General features: G+C 38.2%; 1 protein-coding gene across 3 annotated transcripts in view; it reads right to left on the bottom strand.

Annotated features, from left to right (window-relative positions):
- Window positions 1-22926, bottom strand: part of kitb (KIT proto-oncogene, receptor tyrosine kinase b) — a 41046-nt gene extending 18120 nt beyond the window's left edge. For all 3 annotated transcript variants that reach the window (XM_088342670.1, XM_088342672.1, XM_088342671.1), the window contains exons 1-8: window positions 22801-22926; window positions 15394-15669; window positions 14298-14582; window positions 10240-10379; window positions 6369-6537; window positions 1840-2029; window positions 1644-1759; window positions 1459-1573 (exon numbers count right to left, since the gene is read on the bottom strand). In XM_088342670.1, coding sequence (XP_088198796.1) covers window positions 1459-1573; window positions 1644-1759; window positions 1840-2029; window positions 6369-6537; window positions 10240-10379; window positions 14298-14582; window positions 15394-15669; window positions 22801-22870 — 1361 coding nt within the window. In that variant the 5' untranslated portion in view covers window positions 22871-22926. The remainder of the gene's footprint in view (window positions 1-1458; window positions 1574-1643; window positions 1760-1839; window positions 2030-6368; window positions 6538-10239; window positions 10380-14297; window positions 14583-15393; window positions 15670-22800) is intronic.
- Between the last annotated feature and the right edge of the window lie 2861 nt (window positions 22927-25787).

Below are 25787 nucleotides of genomic sequence, written 5' to 3'. Positions count from 1 at the left end.
CTGCACATGATAAGATTTATCTTATCATTTTAAAGTAATTGAATGACATAATCAATTTCATTCAACACATACAGTAACTTAGTTTGATATCTGATCATCAGCCTTGCATGTTATATCAAACATGCATGAGTGGCTAGCCCCATCCCCTACCTGGTTAGATCTGACCATCTTTATCCGTCCCTCACCCTCAAATCTCCCTCCGCAGAAAAATAAAGCCAAGAACAAAAACAAATCAAACGTGGACCATCTCAGCTGGAGGACCATTTTCAACGGATTTGCTGAGATGTGTTTGAGGATCATGACCTACAACAGTACACTCACAGTGTTCTTTCTTATGTAAAAAAGTGTCGAGGCACTGTCGAAATTAAAAAAAACATTTTTTTTTTCAAACCAAAAACCCTGGATGACCAGCAAAGTTCCTATTCATGTCATGATTACCGATGAGAATCACTTGTGCCCGCTCATTTGGCGCCAACCGCAGCAGGCTCTGATTGGCTCCCTGTCCCTATTTAAACCCAGTCCTGTCAATCCCCTGTTGTCAGTCCGTCTGTGAACCTCTGTTAATACAAGGCAAGCCTTTTTCCACCCTGACTCCCGCCTGTCCCGTTTTTGCTCCCGTTTGTCTCCAGCTACGACCCATTTTTGATCCCGACCACGTTTTTGCTCTCCTGTCCCGGCTATCGACCTGTTTTTCCGTCCCTGACACCGCCTTCTCCCGCTATGGAAGATCCACGTCCGTATTCAGATCATGATCCGATTGCGAGAGCGACTTGCTTCCTGCGTCTCGCGAGCACCGGATCGCGGGTGCTGCCCTTCCTCTCTCTATCTCAATAAACTTGTGAGAAACGTTACGCGATTGGGTCTACCCTTTGTTCTGGACGTGACATTTCTATTCTATTCTAATTCTAAACTAAAAGTTTGTGTTTTATCAAGCTAGCTTTAAGAACAATATGGTATACTTAGGTGTATAATTTGTGGTGGTTAGCATGTTCAACTGTAATGTATCCAGGTGATCTTGGTTAGCTTCAAGCAGGAATATTTGAATATTTATAGTAAAACAAAAACAAGAAAAACTCAAACAATGACTAACTTTAGTTTTTAACGGATTTGATGGAATGTGTTAAGGAATCATTACCTACAGGTGTACACTGACAGTGTTCTTTCTTAAATAAAAAATAGAAAAAAAATCTGGGTCTTTTCAAACCAAAAACCCTGGATTACCAGTGAAGATTCTATTCTATTCTATTCTATTCTATTCTATTCTATTCTATTATATTCTATTATATTATATTATATGACATACTACAACAGTGTCGCTAGATTTTTTTGTTTGTTTTAGTGTTAAAAAGGAATCTATATGAATAGTTTTTTTGCATAATACATAGGTTTGATATCACCAAATTTCAATGTTGTTACATTTTACTTTGTAGTAATTTTGTAATTTGTATAATGTTCTACCTTGTGTGGGGAACGTCACAGATGTACCAGCTGATCTTTGGAACAGGGTGACCGGCGGCGACGCAACGCACTTGACCATCCACAGGGCCTTCCTGAGCAATGATGACCGGCTTACCTGTTAAAGTGAGTATACATTAAATTCACTTGCTAAGATCATTAGAAACTGTATCAAGGAATTCTCTTACTATCAACATAAACTTGAAACAGGTGATCGACGGAAGCATCTTCATGACTGGCTGAAAATTTATAGACGCCACCCTCAGAGCCGAGAACTCTCACCAGTTTCAGCTCGCTAATGAACCTAAACGTAAACCCTCATGAGATTTGATATTGCTTGTGGATGTGTGTTTTCATTCTGGAATCCAAGTTCTACAAAGATACCTGTATTTGTGTTGGTGGATGGTGATCACGTGCTCTGTGGTGTTGAGCAGACGTTTGTCGTTGTAAGACCAAGACAGAATCTCAGGTGAAGGGTAGGCCTCGAACTCCACCCTGAGATTCAGGCTATCGCCCTCACGAACGCCGGCCTGGACGGGACTTGGGCGGCTTAACATGGAGATAAAACCCCTATCTGTACACACAAACACATATAAAGTAAATGTCTGTGTATTCATATACAGTATATCAGAGTTCACCAAGGTGGTGCTTGCGGGCACCAGGTAGCCCCCTAAGAACACCTGATTAGCCCTTGGACCGGTTCTGAAAATCGCTCAACAGTGATGGGTCATTATTTTTATTCTAGGAAATTTGATTTCTGACTGGCCATATTTTCTAGAAGCTGACTGAGCCTATTTTAAATGTACTTCTAATAATTAAAACCTGGTAATAACATCTCCAAACGGAAGAGCAGCTTCAGCGACAGACTGCTGTCAGTCTTGTTCCACGGACAGACTGAGGAGATAATTTCTTCCTCATGCCATGAGGCTCTTTAACTCCACCCGGGAGAGTAAAAGCCCACATTAAACCACACCCTCTCATTGCATATTACCATATTTTTATTACAATGTGTATTTTATGTAGCACTATCTAAAGTTACATTGGGTATTTATGTATTATATTCCTTTTACTTTATTATTGTTTTATTTTCAACACAAGGATACTGCTTTAAGTGTGAATTTCCCTATGGGGATGAATAAAGTATATATCTATCTGTGTATCTATCTATCCATCTATCTATCTATCTAATAGTCTTGTCACACACTTCTGCCCGTCAATGCTGAGATCCGGCTCATATCTGGAGAGTCGGCAGACTCTTTACATCCAAGTCAAGTCAAGTCATTTCTATTTGTATAGCCCTTAATCACAAAGAGTCTCAAAGGGCTGCACAGGTCATTGCACAGACTATTATTATACTTTCGAATAATATCACCTAATGGAAGCATGTAAATGCTGAAAAGAAGAGGGCCAAGTACTGAACCCTGCGGAACACCACAGGTAACACTAAAGAGCTCAGACGTCATTTCGCCATATTTAACACATTGCCGTATGGGCGCTACTGAATCCAGGACACTAGTCAGGGTAGCATTAAACTTATTCATGAGTGAGTCGATAGAGCCCAAAAACAACAGCAGCCAGATGATGCTGTATCTGACTCAAAAAAACTTCCTATAGAGGGATGGGCGATGCCAGGCTGTACTCGCCCAAGACACCAAAGGAAGTGGTGACCCTACAACCCTGGTGGTTAAGGGATCTGTTAACAGTGATAATAATTAAATTACAATTGCATAGGAGTAACATAGTTATAACATGATAATGTTTATTAAATCCGTAGCCCTTTGTGCTAACCAGTAAAAGAAAGTAACCCCTGATCCGGTTTTGGGAGTAACGGAATACATGTTATGACATTACGTAATAAAGATTTTTAAAAATGTAATTGTACTCCGTAAGAGTTACAAATTACAGGTAGATTTAGTAAAAATAAGTAAAACTATGCAGGATTACAATTTGTTTTAAATAATACTCATGTTGTGACAATGTGCATTGGTTTTAACTCTTTTTTCTTTGTGCGCGTTCGTTTTCGTTTGCCATGGCCATTCGTGCTTCTCTCTCTCTCTCTCTCTCTCTCTCTCTCTCTCTCTCTCTCTCTCTCTCTCTCTCTCTCTCTCTCTCTCTCTCTCTCTCTCTCTCTCTCTCTCTCTCGGGTGTCTCATTCATTTCACACACATGCATCTGTGCACTCACTGTCAGGTCCCCCGCCCCAGCTGCCTGAGTACAAAACATGCTTATATAACAAAAAGTTTGCAAAAATAACAGAAAAGTGAAATAACAATCAAGTATGATCATATATATGAAATAACATAAAAAGAAAATATCAGTGCAATTTAATGCCTGGGGGTGTATGCCCTCTTCCACAGCATACTTTTAAGCATCCATTCATTCACCTTCACTACACTATACTATTTTGTTTTCAAAGTGACATTGGTTATTTATGTGGAACATTTTTTTTAATATTTACTTTATTTTGTTTTTAATAGGATATTTGTATTGGAGTAATCCAGAAGTAATTGTAAGTAATCAAGTTACATTACTGCAATATAATGGTACTTAAATTACATTACTGATTACATTATTTCATCAGATAACAATATCGGATTACATTTTTAAAGTAAGCCTACCAATCCTGCCCCGATACTGATTCATCAAACAGCAGCCTTTTTAGAGGGGCTTGGTGATATGGGGTTTGTTTGCTCTTTTAACTTCTAAAACCTGGCCCCACCTTGATATGGATTTGTTAGCAAATCATGTCCTAGCATGTCCTCAGCCTTTGAGGTTGTTAAGGGTGCTCCTCAAAATATTTAAAGGGAGGGGCTTAATGTTTTTTCTGTGCCCCTTTATTTGCATAGTATGCAAACGACGGTGAACTTTTAATGCTTTAATTTTTTTTTTGTAAAGAGTCTGCATCAGGGGTTACCAAACCTTATGAACTGAGATCTTGGGCTTCTAGGTTTGCCAGTTTGATATGCATTTCTAAAATAACTTCATGTTATTACTATGTTATTATTGTTATTACCATGTTGTTATTCTTGGAAGTAAAATAGGCACAGTCAAAATTATGACAGTGGGCAACAATGTTCCCTCTAATTTTCCACGGGTCTGAGCGTTCACACAAAGTCGGTGAGCAACGCTTGAAACAACAGTGAGCAACCATAATCCCAAGTGTGGCAAGATAATTAATTATCATACATGTCCAAAACTTGACATCAAGTTACCTTTTGCTGAGTGTCCGGCAATGCAAAATTATTTTTCTCTTTTAAATGAATTGACTCATGTACTATTGCAAAGGTTGTACGGCCAACAAACGTCGTTTGTTCTTACAATTCTTTCACAGGATATCCATTTATTTTTATTTCCTGACATATTTTGTCGCATAATATTAACATTTTTGGGGGCTTATTTAGTCGAATGTAAGATACAGAACTGTACTTAATCACATTTTTTAGTGGAAGTACAATGTTGGCAACAAGATTCACTTGATATAATTGGAAATTATTTGAATGCAACACAAACTTTTTCTTCTTTTTTCCGTGTTTTTTCCTACTTTTTTAAAAATTCCTTTAAAAAAAATCTCATTGTGTTTATTTTTTCCGAGCTTGTTACTTTTTTCTTTTTGTTCTCCATTTACTTTTTTCCTACATTTCTTTCTTTTCTTTTTTTCTGGCTTTTTTCAAAATTTTTCCTTCCTTTTTTCTCTTCCTTTTGTTTTTTTTTTTTTCAGCTTTTCACTACTTTTTCATTTTGGTATATTTTTCTTTTTTGTTCGATTCCCCCCTTCCTTTAAGTCATTTTGTGCATAATTTTACATAATATTTGGTCATGTTGGGTTTAAAGAAGCAAAAACAACCTGAAGAGCCGTTTAGGACCCGAAAGTGAGCCAAGCCGAAGAAGCCGGTTCTCGACAAACTACTAACTTTACTCAACTTCGTTCTACTTTGCCTCGACTTCAAAATGCTGCATTTAGGACACAACGTCAGGGGAAACCGTGTATTTTTACCTTCATGCACTGTAACTTTGACTTAAGTCGCTTCTTAATTAGTAATTTTGAGCCCTCATTTTTGTGCGCTGGCTAGATTTTCTTGTGCGCTGAGAACGTGCGAGCAGTGCGCAATTGCACACGCGCGCAGCTTAGAGGGAACGCTGGTGGGCAATCACATTTTTTACAACAGCCTATCACTGGTGAGCTATTTTCAGAAACAACAATTTGCAGGCTACTCACATTTCCTCAGGGGGTTACCAGGTGCCCTAGGGCACAGCGTTGGTGACCCATGGTCTACGGCATATGTGTCTAACTCATGACCCGCAGGCCAATGTCACCCACCACATCACTCTATGCGAACCGTGAGATTATGCCGGGAAATGCACAAGACAAAAATGCGGCACAATGACCTGCAGTTTTTAATATGTCCAGGTGCCACCTTACAGTACTCACTAGATGTGTTTTCTGATTACCACTAATCAATCAGGGAACATTTGCACATTTTCCACCGCGGGCAACCACGGGCAAAAAAAAAATCGCAAAATTTTACCCTATACAGACGCAAAAGGATGTGTGACCGGGCCTTAAGGCACACTTTTTCTGCCATTAATTTGCTAGTCCGGTCCTCGTGAGAATGCTTTTTCTACCATGTGGCGCCCAAAGTAAATTGAGTTTGACACTCCTGGACTAAAGCTTTGATATAGTGTATATAAAATATTGAGAATAAGTGTTGGCTGGTGCACAGTTTGGGAAAGATCATGCAGATGACATCATTTCAATACTGTTTTAACGACTTTTTCTGCACTGTGACATTCCTTGTTCAATAGGGTTGCTGAAATGGGCAAATTCTATGATTCAGCATCTATCAGGTTATTAAAAGCGATTTCATATTGCCATTTAAATTGACTCAGTATTGTACATATGCTTGAATGTTTACCACAGATATCCAGATGTAGTACTTTGGAACTTCCTCCTCTCTCATTGTGGGCCGAACAGCGGTACATTCCAGAGTCCATTTGCTTCACCGAACCTATGGAGAGCCGGGAGGCCCGTCGATAACCTCCAGATCCGGGCAGGATGTGTGAGGTGTGGGCTTCAGTTGGAAGCTGGAGGAAGGACACGACCGCAAAGGTAATTGTTTTTCCTCAGTACTTAAGTCTAATAAGGTGCAATACAAATCTAGTCAACATGATAGATGGATATATGACGTTTGCGACTAATCTGATCCGGGGGCGGGGGGAAAACACGAGCGACATCATTACCCGATTAGATATTGTTTGTCGCATTTCACTTTCGACATAAAATAAAGGATTATTTGATTTATTTCAAAATCAGTGAGCTATCGTGTTTTTTTGCACTGTGCTCATACGTAGTTTGCCAAAAGCATGGACCTACACTGTTTATGTATGGATGCAACAGTGGAATAAAATGGAAATCACCTGAAGAAATCAACCATTACACATGAGGCTATTTTAGTGAGTAAACCGGGATTTGCATGGATGATTTGTCTCTGGGATTACAACTTCTCAGTGCTTTGACAAACAAGTATGAACAAAATACGAGTCAATGGATTAATTACAATTCGCAATAGTATATACAATAATCCCTTGCTGTATCGTGATTTACATATTGAGGTTTCGCTACTTCCCGGATTTTCATTGTGCATTGTGTTCTGCATTCTTATTGGCTAAACAGATGCCCCACTCCTTTCACTGCTTGACTGCCTGCGCGTCAATGACGTTGCGGTCTGATTTATAAGACATATATATATATATATATATATATATATATATATATATATATATATATACATATATATATATATATATATATATATATATACCACAGCCATATCCCCCTAGTGCAGACCTGGGCACTCCGGTCCTGGAGGGCCGTATGTTCTGCATGATTTTTGAGGTTTCTCTGATCCAATACAGGTGATTCCAATCACCAGTATCGTTAACGAGCACTTGCCAGCTTGCTAACGAGGTTATAATTTCACCAATTATTAATTATCACCTGAGTTAAAGAAGAGCAAACTTCAAAATCTGGCAGGACGTATGGCCCTCCAGGACCGGAGTGCCCAGGTCTGCCCTAGTGGGAGGTGGCTAGTCATTTCTGACTCTTTTTGAGAGATTGATTCAGAGCAGGGGATTCCCAGCCCACTCGCTCAACCCAACTGAGGTGTTGGGAGTCATTAGGTGACCAAACCCCCCAATTCCAACCCCTAATGCTGAACGCCATGCAGGGAGGCAACGGGTCTTAAGGCCCGGTCACACAGCCTTTCACGGGTGCATCGAGGCTGAATTACAGCCAGAAATTTCTGCCCGTGAAGCAGATGCTGTTGGACGCTTTGAGATCGCGATGCAGACGAAATACAGCCGTGCTTTACACGCGGTAAGAAATTCACACATGGTTGGCCGCGCGAAAAAGTTTTGCGCTGCTCAAAACTTTAGACCACGGGTAACCGCGGGCGGCACACGTGGTACACATGAGGTAAAGACGCGGTACGAACGTGCTCGGATGAGCTACGGCCGCGGCCAAGACGTGGTTACACGCGGGTAGGACGCGAAATTTTAGCGGGTAATCGAGGGTGGAGCACGGTCATAGCACGTTTGTTCTGCACCTGTATCGCGGTGTTATCACGTGCATTAGCGTGTGTACCGCGTATAAGCACGGTCAAACGCAATGCAGCCGCGGTTACCCGCGATAAGGACGCGGAACAGTCGCCGGCGTCTGTTTCGCGGGCATACCACGGGTAAACAGCGGGTTTAGCCAATTTTGCACATTTTCCACCGCGTCTGCTTCACGGGCAGAAATTTCTGGCCGTGATTCAGCCTCGATACGCCCGTGAAAGGCTGTGTGACCGGGCCTTTAGGTATGACTTGGCCGAGGCTTGAACCACAACCTCCCAGTCTCGGGGCGGGCGCCATACCCCCAAGGCCACCGAGCACATACTGTGTGTTAAACAGCTTGATGAATCTACATTATGGATGCACAAATCTTTTTTTAATTTCAAGTTTCTCTAAAAGCCATCATCATAACAAAATGCTCTGCATGGACCCACAAAAGCAGCAAAACGTCCTTCTATCGCCAACAAATTTCAACTTCAACTGGTAAACATGCTTTGGAGCCGCATGCGGGTCTTTGGCTCTTTGGCACTTTTCCAAACTGTTTGATGACAAAATAATACAATATTTGCGTAGGACAGAACCGGAAAGTAAAAGGTTTTCCAGAAACGTCCACATTATGGTGGAAAAACAACATGTAAAGTTGATCATGTCCTTAATTCATACAAAGACTGAAAATTGTTTTGGGTACTTTATTTGTTAAACAAATATTTGAACCTGTAAATTGGGTTTGTGCTTGAGTAATAAACAAATATACTTGCATATAGGCTGAATTTAGAACTATAAAATACAATACTCAAATCAGGAAGTCGGTTTATCTGTGTAATAAAGTCTGCTATACAACCCCTGCTTAAAGGTACAGCAAATGGTGTGCAGTGGTTTTATTTTTATCTTTATTGGTTGGTTGGATCCCTTCACTAATAGGGTGGTCGTGGCACAATTTACTTTGGTGTGTCTTGGTCAAGAACAGCCTGGTGGTAGCCATCCCTCTCCAGGCCAACATTTGCTTCCACCCGATCTTGAACTGGGGACCTTTCTTGTGTTAGGCGAATGTGCTAACCACTTCATTACAAGCATATTAACCTTTAATATTTACACATTTAAATAATTAACATTGTTTAAATACACGTTTCAATAGTATTTTGGGTCCGTGTTTCTTTTAGCATGTTGCTTCATTAAAGCAGTTTCAGGGGGTCGGCTTATATGGAATGTAGGTTTGTATGCGATTATATACCATCATACGGTGGTTATGAAAATGATTGAACATGAAAATCAAGGGAATACTCTACTACAACACACAAGTTCAATTCTTGCTTCGGTTTCCACACTAATGGTTTTACCAAATATCGAGCAAAAACTTTTGCGGAAACTTTGATGGAAATTGACCTTTGGGTAAACACGAGAAGTTATTGGATTTGTTGAAGTCTGGGGATCTGATTGAATGAAATTCCCCTTTGGGCGTTCCTGACTCGTCACATTACTTGAGAACATGATGGATGTGACCTTTGATCGTGAAAATCGAATCAGTCTTGACGTTGAATCATGCCTTTAGTGCATTCGAAGAAAGTTGAGTTTGATTGGTTTCAATGCAAGAAAATGGAACCTATTAAGAGGATGATCTGCAGCAAAGCTTCTTTGACCAATTTACTATCTTCATTGTGTTAAAATACATTTTATGTCACGACCAGAACGGATACAGGACCCACTTGCGTGCGTTTCTCTTAGTTTTATTGGGAAGAAGGGAAAGGATAGTAAACACGATCTGTAAATTGCTGGTCGCGGGGAGCAGGTTGCTCAGAAGCGGAACTGGTATTTCCGTGACGAGCGATGGCGGTGTCGAGAGCGGAAAAAACAGATGAGTAGGGGGAGCAAAAACCGTTGTCGAGATCAGAAAAGGGGTCGGAGCCGGGAAACAGACGGGAATCAGAACAGGAGAGAGTCAGGGTTGAAAAGCTTGCCTAGCATAAGCTGAGGTTCGCAGACGGACTGACAACCAGTGACAGAAAGGCGGGGGTTTAAAAAGTGACAGGGAGCCAATCAGCGTCTGAGGCAGTTGGCGCCAAAGGAGCGGGAACAGGTGCCTCGCATCAGTAATCATGACATTCTAAATACATTTTTTATTAATTACTGATAAAAATTACATGTGTCTACTCTTTTAAGTAAAAGTTGAAGACTCACCGCTGCTGCTGGATAGTCCCATTTGATGTTAAAATCTGGGTTGACATTGAAGGAGCTACAAGTAAGCTCGAACTTCTCTCCTTTCCGTAAGATAAGCTTGTCCCTTTGAGACAATGTGAGGACTGGAAGCACCTCAGGAACTGCATCAGTAGGTGAAAAATATTATCATAACATCAAAAACATATTCCCAAAAAGTCATAGGCAATTACAGTGTTGGTTTATTAGATTTCCAAAAACTCATTTGGATAAAAGTACATTTACAGGCAGTCAATATTCAGATTGGTGACGGAGTATTGCCAGTATTCAAATAATGAAAACGCTCACAATAATCACACTAAGGCCTGTGTCCAATTCTGATTGATTAAGTCTTTCAATTTCCCAAATACTCGTGCAAGTATACGTGATAAGTTTAGCAGACACTCAAAAAAGGGGAAAGGAAATCAATGGATTTTGAACAGGGGAGCTCAAAACCGCTGATGAAAAATTCCAACATAATCCTAAGGCCCTCTCCTTGAGTACTTTATTTTTAATATATCTCCTAGTTTACAAAAGCAGATCTGCCCTAGAGGGAGTGGGAATCAAGGAACAGCAACATGATAGGCTGAAAGTGACAATGATGCAAACAGAGCATAATAGTCGAAACAATGAACAACAGTGCGCAATAATAGACAAATAACTAATTGGAATCCACTGCAACGCATTTCACATTATTAAAAACAGAATAAACTTCAATCAATTCCAATCGAGTAATTATTTTGCCTGTGCGCACTCACAGTTTTCCTCATCCCAGATATTTTACTGCCGAAAGCATTGTGGGACGTATGGTGCAGAGACAAACGACACAAACTCCGGCTTATGAGTTAAAAGCTTTTTTATCCTTATGACATTTCTGTTTCAATTTCTCCCCTCATGGAAAAATTGCCACAGTTGTATCCATCCATATAAGGTGTAAGTCAATGTTTCTGGCAAACGACTTAGAAGCGCAATCTGGAAACACACAAGATGCAGAAAATAAGTTTACTTTTGAAACAAAGCAAACAAGGACGGTACTTAATTGATTTTGGTGAGTGACATGAATGAATCGATCAATTAATTAATTTCTAAAGCTACTCTATTTATATGTGTATAAGGCTCACTCGTGAATAACACTTAATTTTTGATTAAAATCAGCATAAAATTTTGATTTACTCTTTTCAAACTAAGCCAACATAAAATTTGCAATGTATTTATTTAATATCCTTCAAAGTTGTATTCATCATCAGGTACACCTAAGAGTTGTTTACAACCTTTTGCTTTATTGGATTATTTATATCTTTCAAGACAACTGTTTGTTTTCTCCATTCTTTAACATTAGTCTCTGGTGCCGTGACAAAAAAAATATGGCGTGATAATGAGATAAAATCAAATGCCTTTTTACATGTCATCTATATTACTGGGGGTCTGGAGGATAGGATTGAGAGCTCTCACCACTGTGACCCGGGTTCGACTTCCTTTGCAACCGATGTTTTGCGATTGCGGTTAGGATTCCTTGTGTATAATGTGCACCAAAAGTTTGATTTGTTTTCATAGGAAAAAATGTGCATTATACACAAATAAAAACAATAAATGCGAAAACTTCTATTTGTGTAATGACATCAGTCCCATTAGCCCTAATAATCAGAAATCTTGCAAACGCCATTAATACGGGGTTATTGGATTGTCTCTAGGTTTCAAAATGATTTATTCAAATTGCTCCAAAAATACAATATTCCATTACCGATCGAATTATTGCTGGCATGTAAATGTAGTCATTGATAAATATTGTAATCAACTAAAAAAAAAAAAAATCTTAAAAATTTCATTCCTGTTTTGTTGTTGAAAGTACACAAATACACACACATACATATTTATATTTGCATATCAACAGTCTTAGGAAAACAAACTGCATGACTTACTGCTCGCAATAAATGTCAGTGACATCACAAACGGTTGTGTTTGAGAAAGGTTGTCATAAATCTATTTAGCCTTAATGCCTAGCTTCATGCACTGTTAGAAAGCTTTGTTCGGCATTGCCGTCTCATAATCCCTATGTCCTTCGCAACAACCACGGGTTTCTCCTTCTCGTCATCACTCAAAAAGGGGACCAATAACTCTACTCAGTATGCCTGTGATAGGACATTGAGGTAAATAGAACATGAAGGTCAGTCCTTTATCTGACAGAAACAATAAGAATACACTGGAATCTATTTTTTTTACCACAGTGGTTCTAAACCTTTTTTGGGTTGTAAACACTTATACATATACATATACACACACATACATATACATATACACACACATACATACATATATATATATATATATATATATATATATATATATATATATATATATATATATATATATATATATATATATATATATATATATATATATATATATATATATATATATATATATATATATATAATAGTATAATAACTATGATTGAATTTTTTATAAAACAAATTCAACAAAGTAAACATAGAATTAAAACAAAATATCCTGCTAAAATAGAAAATGGCTAATATAAACAGAAAAATAATTACCGGTAATCTTTAAAAACTAAGAAAAATGAATCCACTGGGTGAAGGTAAAAACAGAGTAAAATAAAGAAATCCATACTTATTATACTATTTTTCTCTCCAGAAAATGAAAAATTTTAAAAAAGGTAAAAAGGAAAAGAAAACCCACTTAAAAAGGTAAAAGTATGGGTATATTAGGAAAAAAAAAATCCACTCAAATTACAATTAAAACGAGCAGTATGCTCTACAAAAAATATAATTCTCCAGAAAATGGTAACAAATAGATCATTTTTAAAAGATGAAACTAAAAATGTGCTAAATATTGTGCTAAGACAAGGTGAATTTTTGCAGTGTACACATTAATCATTTACAATGTAAATATAAATCATTAGCACAGCGGTCTCAAATCTGACTCCCGCTGATTGGCTCTTAAAATAGATCTCCTGATCTTAGCCATTGTAATTTTCGGGCGAAATATTTTTTGGGTGGTCGACTGAGTCTATTTAACTCTACTTCCAAAGATTACCCTGGTATTAATCTAGCAACAACATAGTAATAACATGCCAAGTTGTAATTTTAGATATGCATATCAAACTGGGTGTCCTTTGCTCTAATGCAGGGGTGTCAAACTCATTTGAACTCGGGGGCCACACGATAGAACAAACATTCTGTCAGGGGGCCGGACTAGTAGATTAAAGAGAAAGAAAAAGAGAGATAAAGAAATAAGAGAAAGAGGGGGGAAAGGAGAGAGGGTGGGACAAAGAAAGAGAGAGAGGGAGAGAGCGTGACAAACAAAAGATATAAAGTTGTGAGAGAGGGGGAAAAGAAAGGGAGAGGAAGAAAGAAATCCAAAGAGAAATAGAAAGACAGAAAGGAGAGAAAAGAGAAAAGAAAGTGCAAAGGGTAGGAAGAGAAAAGAGAGAAAAGGAAGTTAGAGCAAAAGAGTTTAAAAGACACAGAGAAGAAGAGACCAAGAGCAGCAAAGGAAGAGAAAAAGACAGACACAGAGAGTGAAAGAGAGAGAGACAGAGTGGGAGAAAAGGGGTGGAAAAGAAAGAGATAAAAAGAGAGAGAGAGAAATAAATATACAATAAGTACAGTGTCGAGGCACCTGGCTTTGGTAACATCAAGTGGACATATTTCAACCTGCAGCTTGTTTTTCTCTTGCACTTCTCTGAGTGTTGTCTGGCGGGCCGGATTCAATCCCTTAGCGGGCCTGATCTGGCCCGCGGGCCGCCTCTTTGACACCTGTGCTCTAATGAGTAACAAAAGTAGCTCTCAGCTTCAAAAAGGTTGGAAACCCCTGCATTGGGATATCTAAATATTAAAAGCCTTCCAAATTAACATTAATTTCATGTAAAGTACTCATATTTTCCTGTTGTATTAACAATTCAATTTACCTACTTAAACAATTTTAAAGGGAATGTCTCGTTTTAATTTTATTTGAAATCTAACGCACACCCTGGAGTGCTCTAAAGGCAAATGGGAAAACTGAAAATATATAAGATAGTTTACCTTGCCGCACATCTACGGTGTATTGGCTCGATGTCACTTTATCTTCACCAAGTTGTCCCACGCACACGTAACAGCCTTCAAACTCTTTGCTTGCATTGCCGATGATGATGCCGTGCTCCTGATGGGTCCAGTAACTCATTGCGGAAGGCAACGGCCGGCCATTGCACGTCTGCAGAGCCAGCTGCATCACGTCCGGATTGGTCACCAGGCAAGGAATGGTGCAGTTCTCGCCCGCCCGCACGAGTATCACGTTGACCATGGTGCGCTGGAAGGCATTGACGGGGTCTGTAAAATATAAGGTGTGGAATCATCAGTTTGTGATTGCGAGAACAAATCTACACTAGAGGTTATATCTTTGTCAGAAATCAAAACGCTTTGTTTGTATTCACGTGTGCCTGAGTTACTAACTTGAAAAGCCCCCTTAAGCTCAGAGGGGTAAGAAAGGATCTTGATAACAGTGTCACGTTTTGAAAATGGATTCAAGTGAAGGAAACATAGGCAGGGGTGCTCATAGGGTGATATTTTGCAATGGAATTAGGAACAAAGTTGTCACAAAAATAAAATAAAATAGCAAATGCAAATGAATACGGAAGTGAAAATGACCTGACCCTTACAGTCCTGGCTTTACCCCCTCCCTTAGGGTGACTGTCCAGGCAGCAGGGAGTAGATCCATCAGCCACTTCTGGTCCATGTCCTGGTGGCGAGAAGAAGGTCCCTCAGCCACTTCTGGTCTTTCTTCCGGTGGGGACGGACAAGGATCCTCAGCCACTTCCGTCCCCATTTATGGCAGAGAAGGAATGTTAACTACACCCTTTGTGATTGTGATTTTGTTTTTGGAGCCGTCTGGCATCTGTTCCTTGATATCAGGACTGTCAAGGTCAGGTAATTTTCTTTTCCATTTAAGGTTTGTATTTTTTTCTGGCTTTGGTTAGGACAATTTTTGGGTCGTTTTGTGATGTTACTTTTGTAGCTGGGTTTTGTTGTTATATACCATCTACTTTTGCAACACATCGGCCTCTTTTACTGCTTCCCTGCATTTGCATCCACCCTCAAAACATTACTCACAGCCCAGAAGGATAGCCACTCGAACACCAACCTTTTACATAGACATAAATGGACGTGCTCTCCAGCGTATTGTTATTGATGCACACGTAACGTCCCATGTGGTAGGCCTGCACTGCGGGCACCTTGACAACCGCCACACCCCCTTCCTCTGCCTCCCCCTCCAGTCTGCGAGCATTCTCCCTTTGCCACCTCAACCTGGATGTGGCGCCAGACGTTGTGGCATTGTCGTAGCAATAGAGCTCCAGCTTCCCCCTTTTGGGAACGACGACGTGAGGTCCGCTGGGGGAGATGACGGGCTTACACCATCCTAGAACAAAGGAGAAAAGATGAACATCAATTAGGAACACCTGGCCAGTACAGCTGCAAGATGTGAAAATAGGAAAACATTTGTTTAAGGCCTGAAGTGTTTAATTTTTTAAAAACAGAATAAGATTATTTTTTGTGTTCTTGTTTAGGTTGGAAATTACCCCGGGAAGACACTATTTCTGAGGCTCTTAATCTTTCTCCTAGGGACCAATTGCGTCTGCCAGAGGGCAGCAGGTCCTGGTGTGTCGTGGTGGCCATGGTGTGTTAAATCCTTGATAATTGGAGGCAGCAATGTCCTCCAGACTGGACGAAGAGCGACCAATGATTATCTGGGCTATGTTGATGACTCTCTGTAATGTTCTCCTGTCTGCTTCTTTGCAAACTAGCATTCCACAATTTGATGCCACGTATAACACAAAGACACATAAACATTTAGCCTTGGAGGAATTGTCAAGGTACTTTTCAAATTACAGATGCCCAGCCGAGACAAGTGAGCTCTCAGTACTGATCATTTACTGAGTTAATTATTTTTGTCAACTGAAAAATTAATGAATTTAATAGCAATGAACTTTTAGATTAAGTTTAATATTTAACTCTCTACATAAGCGGAGGCATGGAGGCTCTAAACACAAAGAAGACATTTTGAGTCAATCAAGTTGACGAAGTTTTGGTTTAACGGACTGAACTGATTCCAATCTGGTCAGTCTAGCCTGGATGGACTTGCTACCGATCCCATGGATTTGATTGGACCTTCCTTTGTTTAAATACGCCAGAAAAATTTACAAGTAAAGCTTTAGCTTCTCTGTGCCTCCTCTATTAACTGGCTCTCACACCAGTCGTTGAATTTGACACGTCAGGTTTGTTTCTGGTTTTGGTTTGGACCCTTTGTTATTTGTTTATTAGACCACTTGTCTGTTTGTTACTTTTTGTTGTTAACATCCTCTTTTTTGAGCACCCTTGCCTCGTTTTCTGCTTCCACAGATAAGAGTCGCCCTGAAATATGCCAAATTCATTCTGTTAATTTAGTTCCAAAACAATTGTAGAAAGTCATGTTTCATAAAACCTACAAAGATCAAAGTGCAAACTAAATAACGTTTTCCAAAGGGTCAAGCTCCAGTCCAAACTAGAATTGAAAATGGATGTTCATGATGATTTATGCACATGATGCTTATGTTACAGCATCTTACAGTTCATCTTACAGTTGACAAACTCAACACAGTAGAAGAATACAAATTAAGGTTGTCCCCAAATTTAATGTTTGGTTTATTGTGCCATCCTCCCCTTGTCCTTCCTCTGCTGTGTTTTTCTCCTGAGTTACCCTGAATGGGGTTTAAAAAAAAGAGCTTTCAGTTTGCCCAGCAACAAGGAGCCATGTGACATGATCAGGAATAAACTAAGCCATTCTGTGATATTGTTTGTATGATGTCATATGTTTGCACCGGATAAGGAAATTGGAAGTAAACTAAGGCAAATATCAGGCGGAATATTAAATCAAATCAAAATGTATTTGTATAGCACTTTTCAAACACTAAAAAGCTACTGAAAGTGTATGATAAGCAAAATGGCACTCTTTCTCCCCACCCAATGTAAAAAACATTAAAAGCACAGTTGGACACACACAAAAATGGTCAAATTAATAAATGAATTAGAATGTGAGGGGGGGAAAACAGCATAGCACTACATGTCTGCACAAAATAATAAAATACTTCACTAGCTTTTCAAGAAAAATAGTTCTAAGAATTATAAAAAGAAATAGAGATAATAATCTCACATGAAAAATATGATTACATTGTTTGAGGTATTTTGTAAGGTGTCTTTATGAGTATTTCAATATTACTGAATATTTTGAGGGGAAATGAGACAAGGTTTTTAACTGTTGTTTTTTAACTGTAGTTTTCTTGGTAGGTAGCTGTCAAGGTAATGCTAATGTTGATGAAATTAACCAAGAGCACAAAGCAGAGTACATTCCAACCAACCCAAAAAACAAAAACAAATACGTCTGTAGCCGGAAAAAAATAAAAGCCTTGGATAAACCTATTAAAAGAAAAGAAAAGGGGATTTATACATAAAAGTTAGTATTTTATCATTTATTCTGAATATATTTAAAACATTGGAAAATGGTAAAAACAATTGTATAGGGTAAGAAATTGAACAGTTTCATGAGAAATAACCTAACATTTTCCCACAACATATCGACTCAAAATGTTTTACTTATTTTGTAAGGTTTGTATTTTTTATTATTTTTTTATTTTGAGCTTACTGAATATGGTTGGTTGGTTGGTTGGATCTCTTAACCACTAGGGTTGTAGGGTTGTGTAGGGTATGTCTTGGACAAGTACAGGCTGGTGGTGCCCATCCCTCTCCAGGCCAACATATGAGAGAAAATGTGCAAACATTTTGTTTTCCGGGTAAATAGCTCAAGTTCATGCTGATGTGTTGTTAAAATTCAAGAGTTAGCAGTACGAAGCAAAATTCAGTAAATAAGGAGCCTTTTAGGGTAATTAGAATTAAGCTAACATTTCTCAATCCAATATCTGATTAAAATGTTTTAAGTTAAATAGGAGGAAAGACTTTTCATCGTCCGTATGTTCGTTTAACATTTGGGATGTGTGGCACAACAGGTAAAACAAATGTTCGAGCAAAAAAGTTCGAAACAAATAACACTGAAACCAAAACTAGGCTTGTGGTCACAGAAAAAGGCTGTAATGGTTTCACGAGTAAACTTTCGAAATGGCTGACAATCATTCATATACCAGACAAAACAAAAATCGGTGGAAAATTCCCCAAATTCTAGCTTCACACCAGTCCTAAAGGGAGTTTGATAAAACTCAACACAAGACCGCTCAGACTGTAAATCAGAATACCAATTAGAAAAATGTAGAGAGTGGATGAATGAATGGATGCTTTGAGACATCAAGTGAATAAAAAACAAGTATATAACTACAACATTCAAATATATAGGTGCATTAATTGACACTAAATTAATGAAAGAGCAATAAATGATATAAATAATAGAAATATTTTAATTGAAAACAAACCAAACTCTTGGGGAATTCTCTGTACCAGTATTTTCTGTCTGCATCTTTTTCTTACCCTAATTTTTCTCTAAAATCTGCAAAATGTTTATAAAAAGTACTTTGATTATTCACTTTAAGCGTTTGCAACCCTTAATAAAATGCATTTAAAATACTATTTTGTATTTTAGATAACTTTTTGGTGACACATGCACAATTATATAGTGTCCGCAGTGCAATCTAATCAACTTCTTCAAGAGGTGTAATCCATATGTCATGATTACTGATTTGGGGCACCTGTGGCTGCCCCGTTGGCGCCAACAGCCACCGGACCTGATTGGCTGTTGGACTCTTTTTAAACTCCCGTCTTCCGAAAAGAACTTGTCAGACCGTCTGCGAACCTATGCTCTCAGCTAGGCAAGCTTTTGTACTCTCCGACACTATCCTGCCCTTTTTCCTGCCTGATACCTGTTGCCGACCTCTTTTCTGGACCTGTTTCTTATTTTGCTCCTCTGCCCCGGCCATCGACCTGTTTTCTCGCTGCTGTCACAGACCAGAACGGACACAGGACTCAATAGCGTACGTTTCTCATAGATAATGTTGACACGTTGCTAAAATTAATAGCACAACGCATGGTACACTAAACATGGGCTTAATGATTAAATTGTTTTGACTGGCAGGCAGCCACTGAAGAAACAGTGCTCCCTTACCAACGTTACCCAGTGAAAGAATCAATAAGTATGAGGTGGCTTTAGCTGAGTAATCAAGATCTTTTGGCACTCACTTAAAATAAATATCTACATTTGCAAAACTAGTGAGAGATTTCATCAGTGCCCCTCCCGACCGTCATGTTCCTCATGTTGGGCATTCTTTCAAGGACACTCCACATGACTGTTGCGCCCTCAGGCCCAACTGAACCCCTGCAGGATTTCTGTTTGCGTTTTAGGAGGTTTTGTTTGCTTTACTCCATGCACGTACTCTTTCAGTTTGATGAATAATTGATTGATTTTGTAACCAATACCACCCAAACCACACCTGTTGCCTGGCGGGAAAAGACATCCCCCCTCCTCCAACCTTTCTTCTCTTCCTCCTTCTCTTATTATTTCCGTGGTGGTTATGCAAATAAGGACTGATACCATCTAAAAACTTGAGATGGCAGGTTGAGTTAAACTGTATCGTTAAGCTCCGAGAGATTCCCAGGAGCTTATCCTTTAAGATCGCAAACATTTACGAGAATGTGAACAGACAATACAACAGCTTACTATGTGCAATCCAGAATTTCATTCTCTGTTTCCAAAAGTATTTATAATGTGCTCCAAAACAAAATTACATACTCGAGAAAAAAACTGATAATATATGATTGTCTCAGAACATGAGAAAGTTCTTTATTTTATGATAAAAACAATAATGACCAGGTATGATTCAGTGTTTATTTTTATTTTTCATTTGATATTATTAATTCTTATACTATTACCCTTAACATATTACTTTGGATTATGGTATTTTATCTTATTGTAAATTATCTTGAATCATGAAGAAAGCTTTTGTACATTTGACATGTTACAATGACAATACATTTTATTCTATTCTATTTTAATGCAATTTTAAAAAAATCAAACATTCTTGATTCAGCCACTGAAATATTGCAAGTCTTTTATTGTTTTAAAGGGACAGAGTGTTTTATTGAGCACCACAAGGTAAAAAGTAATTCTTAAAAAAAAAAAAAAAACAACAATAACAATGATTTAAATAACAAGCAAAAATACATGAACTATGATATAAACATTTTTAAGTTCTCTTAGGTCGAGAAATTTGACTGTATTTTTAGGTGACGCAAGCCTAACCTGGATGTTGCTAGCATTATTGTCGGCCATCTTGCTGGGTCATGTACCCCAAACAAAACAAAAACTTTACAAAAAGCTGTGCAAAAAAAGTTGAATAAAAATGGTGCGTTTTGGTCATTTTATCATTTTCGTCAATTTATTGTCATTCTCATGATGTTTACCACCCATTTTCAGTTGCACTACTCTATACAATAGCATCAGTGGTCATAAATACTGTTACTAACTGTTCCTTTAAGGAATATTTTTCTTTCCCTACTACAGTATATTCTTAAACTATTTTTCTAGTAAAAATGAAATTTTTCTCCAAAAAAGCAAATGTATATGATTAAGATATGTTTTTAATATTTTATTTCACTAAAATAAGGCAATACCATAATGAAATATGGAAGATAATAAGTTATGGACTAACTGGAACAGTATTATTATTATGTCTTTATTGCATTGGACTACAGTACATCTGCATCATGATAGGTCATTTGATGGGGTTTTGTAAATCTGGGAATATCTATTAACTTATCCTTTAACACATTTTCTATTGTTAGTCAGCTAGCAGAAGTACAAAAAAACATTTACCGTAGTTGTGTATCACAAAACGTTGTAAAGGGGAGCAAGAAAACAAGTTTTAATATAGGGTAATTTTTCTGAGGATCTGGATTAAGGTGCAGAGCTGACTTGTTATTATGTTTTTGTTTGTTTCATAATTCTTACAATTACAAAGATATAGAGAAACCCTTGGAATATGTAACTCTGAATTAAGATTAGAATGTAGTATGTTCAACGTTTGTTTGTTTTTTTAAATCAAATACATTTTCAAGGACCCTGCCAAAAGTAGCAGATAATTTTCTTATTATACTATTTTTAATGTTATTTTCTTATTTTATAGTATTCAAAATTTTCTTATTTATGGATATATTTTAAAATTATTTTTCCTAATTTACTATAGTTTTACTTCGTTTTAGTCTAAATTAATATTGAAGTTAGTTAGTTAGTAAGTTTTAGTCCATTGTTTTTTTATTTCGGCAATGAAAAAACCAAGCACAAAAACGGCATCAATAAATAATTAACCATTTTCAGTCAGCTCTCCGATAAAATAATAAAATAAATAATGAATGCTGATGATTTTCTTTAAAGGACCCTGCCAAATTGTCAAACAGTTTTCTTATGTATCTATTTTCAAATTTAACTGTCTTATTTAATATATATTTTAATTTTATTGTTTAATTTTAAATTGATACCAACATTTGTTCAATGCTGAAGATTTGCTTGTATGGACCCTCCAATGAATGGCGGATCATTTTTTACTGAACTGTTTTAAAATCTAAGTGCCTTGTTTTATAATATTTTGAATTCTCTTATTTAATTCTAAATTGACAATATAGTTTATTCAATGCAGAAGATTTGATTATGAGGCCCCTGCAAGAATGGCAGCTACATTTCTTATTTAACTATTTTAAATGTTTACAATATTTATAATATTCTTATTCAACTACATTTGATGGATCAATTTTTCTTCATATATTTACTCAGCCCTGCGATTGGCTGGCAACCAGTTCAGGGTGTCCCCTGCCCACTGCCCGATGATTGCTGGGATGGGCTCCAGCACCCCGCGACCCTACTGAGGATAAGCGGTGCAGCTAATGAGATGAGATGTGATATTTACTCAGTTTGAACTGACTTGTTTAAAAAAAATATATATATATATTTATGAGTGTTAGAAAATAAAATGAGCTCAATAGAACTGGCAAAATTCACTCAGACTTTTTTCCTCTATTTTTTTACCTTATGTTTTTTTCTCTCCATCCCCAAACAAGAGATTCCGAGACCTGAAAGCGATACCTACTCTTGGCAGACAAAAATAAGAAAATTTGTCTCCTACATATCAGTGGCAGTATCACAAAATAGGATGAATAAATACATTTTAAAAAACTGCTAAAATGTCCTTCTGAATTTTTTGTCTTTCTTTTTTTTTGCCTTGGGTTTTTATTGTGCATCCCCACAAAAAAAGGGTTCCAAGAACTAAAAGTGCTACCTCCTCTTGGTAAACAATATTAAGAAAACGTGTTTCCTATCTGTCAGAGGCAGTAACATGAAATAGGATGCAAAAATAATCCACGAACAAAATCAACTCTCTTTTCTCTCTCTCTCTGTCTCTCTCTCTCTCTCTCTGTCTTTTTTTTGCCTAGTCTTTTTATCAAACATCTCCAAATAAGAGACTCCAAGAAATTAAGTGCTACCTACTCTTTGTAAACAATAATAAGAAAAGGTGTTTCCTACCTGTCATTGGTAGTAACATAAAAAAGGATGCAAAAACAATCCACCGGCATCTCATGCTGAAGTTTTCCATTCTGGCTCTCTATTCCATGAGTCTCATGACATCTTGCACAGTCGCAAGAAGGCGCCAAACTGTGGCAAGAGAGCCTGCGTAAGGAAGATCTCTCTCACTGATGGATGCAAAGAGAATTAAAGAAACTGAGCCTCTCTCTCCTCGCTCTTGTGCACCTCCTCCCAGTCCTGCATTGGCTGGAGGCGAGCCAAAAGTGATGAGAGGCGCATTACCGGAAATTGACTCGACAATTTCTAGCCTGAACGCGATTTTATGGGAGGAACAAGCAAAAACGGGCCTGTTTTTTTTTCGTCATTTGCTAATTTGTTTTGAGGACTCTGTAGTATGTTCCGAACACGACTGCCACTTCTCACACTTGAGTGCTGCCTGCTGTGACACTGAGAGCCCATTCTGTTGTCCATTTTCTGCCTTCACAGGCAGTCAAATTTGATTGTGATTGTTTGTGAACAGCCCTTTTCAGATATTTCGGCAATTTATTTATAGGAATTGAGTTCTGGACTTTGGCCTCGCCATTCTAACACCTTTATATTGTTAGTTTTACATCCCATTGTAGATTTTGTACAGTTTGTCCTGTTGGAAGGTAACCCTGCGGCCCATTCTCATGTCTCCTGCAGACACTTACAAATCTTCTGCCAGAATTGCTCTGTAATTGGATTTGTCCATCTTCACATCAACTTTAGAGATCTTCCCAGTCCCTGCTTAAGAAAAGCAACCCCAGAACAACCCACCACCATGTTTGACAGTGTGTATGTTTTTTTCAGGGTCATTTGCAGTGTTACTCTTACGGTAAAAGTAACGCTTTGCATTCAGCCGAAAAAGTTTAATTTGTGTCTCATCTGACCAGAGAACCTTGTTCCATGTGGTATTTGTGTCTCCCATGTGGTTTCTTGCAAACGCCAAGGGCGCCTTTTTGTGGTATTCTTTCAGTAAAAGGATTTCTTCTTACCACTCTGCCTTAAACAGCAGATGTGCAGCATACAACTAGTAGTTGTCTTATGCACAGATTATCCCACCTCGGCTGTGTATGCGTGCAGGTCATCTATTGTGATCATGGGCCACTTTTTCCTTGATTGCTGTCCCTCTACACTTTCAGCCCAATGTCTTTGTAGGTTTGCACTGGTTTTATGCTCTCTCCATTTTCATATTATTGCTCGTACAGTGTTCAGGGAGATGTGTAAATGTTGCAAAATCTTTTTATATCTCATTCCCGCTTTGAACTTTTTCACAACTTTATCCTGGACCTTCCTATTGTGTTGTATGGTCCTCATAATGGTGTCTGTTTTCAAGCGTCTGCTTTCCAGTGTCTGCTTTTACAAACACCTTTGACAGAGCAGATGCATTTAAATTGAGACTTAATTGGACTCTGTTTGTCATTATTAATCACTTAGGTCGACATTGGATCAATCAGAAACTAACAGGGAACTTCTGGAGTCAGTTAGCTGACCTGAGAGAACAGAAGCCAATATTTCTGAAACACTTAAGAGACACTCTGTCTCCCTTGTTCTCTTTCTGTCTTTTTATCCCTCTCTTTTCCTGCTCTTTTCTCTCTCTTTTTCACCTTCTCTCAATTCTTGAATCTACTAGCCTCTGTGAGATTTTTTTTTACTAGAATGTGCCCCCCCGCTGAGTTTAACACCCCTTTTTAGTGGTTGATTGGGTCTATTCTAACTCTACTTTTAAACTGTACAACCGGGTAAAGACCTAATAACAAATTAAAAACAAATGTTTTTTGGAAAATGCATATCAAGCCCTTCACGCTGATCAGTAGCAAAAAAGAAGCTCTCAGCTTTCAAAAGGTTGCTGACTCCTGTTGTATAGGCATGTGGAGCCTCTTGTAGTGTGTTAATCACAAAGCAAACATCAGTCTCTTGGGCCAAATGAGGTTTTATCGCAACGCGGGGCCTCCCGGCGGCACAATGAATCGGACACTTTATCCTAAGCTCGCTGCTGAGAAACATGTGAGCCAACAGTGGGAGTGTTGTTGTGCCTGTGTGAGGTTTTTTTTCAAATGCACATGATGAATTTCCCTTTTCTTTACATCACCCTGTGGCTGTGCCTTTTTTAGGCTCATGAGATGATTCCAGAAAAGGCCCAAAAAATACAGTGTTGATTTGTGGCTTTTTGGTCACAGCGTGGACATATTTTATGTTTGTCTTTTCCAAAGGGCGTTGCTTATTTTCTGTGAAATAACTGAAGCCAGTATAATGAAGTGGGATGGAAGAAACTCTCTTAATGTATCCGTTTCATTGCTGTGATTCCACCCTTGTTTCCGTAGTACTTCTGCCAAAATGACTGTTTGAAGTAACAATGACATTACGCTCTTATGATCCTTCATAGGGAAGACGTCAAATTGACACTTCTGTAGAAGTTATAAACGACAATTTTTGATGGCTCGTGATTGAATTAGCATTGATGATAATCCAACTGTTGGATAACATGAATAATATTTAAAATTAGGTTTATTTTGAAAAGATGCTTCAAACTACGTTCCTATTTATTTGACTTTAGTTTACACAATTTTAACTCATGAACGAAAGAAGCTCGGTTTACTTTAGCCCATTTTACTGAAAATTGTAAACTTACTTTTATATAAACAATTTTACCTTAGAGTTAAGGCAGCTTTAAAGCGTTTACTCCCATGCACGAATTAAAACTTTATCTCCAATGCTCTCTCCAAGAGTTAAATTTACCTTTGACAGCATTAGTTTAGTGTATGTATGTATGTATGTATGTATGTATGTATGTATGTATGTATGTATCTATGTATCTATGTATCTATGTATCTATGTATCTATGTATCTATGTATGTAGTTATGTATGTAGTTATGTATGTAGTTATGTATGTATGGATGGATGGATGGATGGATGGATGGATGGATATATGGATGCGTGGGTAGATGGGTGCATGTATGGCGTA

Source organism: Urocampus carinirostris, chromosome 8 (genome assembly GCF_059441175.1).
Source record: "Urocampus carinirostris isolate Australia breed hairy pipefish chromosome 8, RoL_Ucar_1.0, whole genome shotgun sequence".
NCBI lineage: Eukaryota > Metazoa > Chordata > Actinopteri > Syngnathiformes > Syngnathidae > Urocampus > Urocampus carinirostris.
Note: the sequence above shows the minus strand (reverse complement) of the source record. Positions and strands in the feature narration are given on the sequence as shown.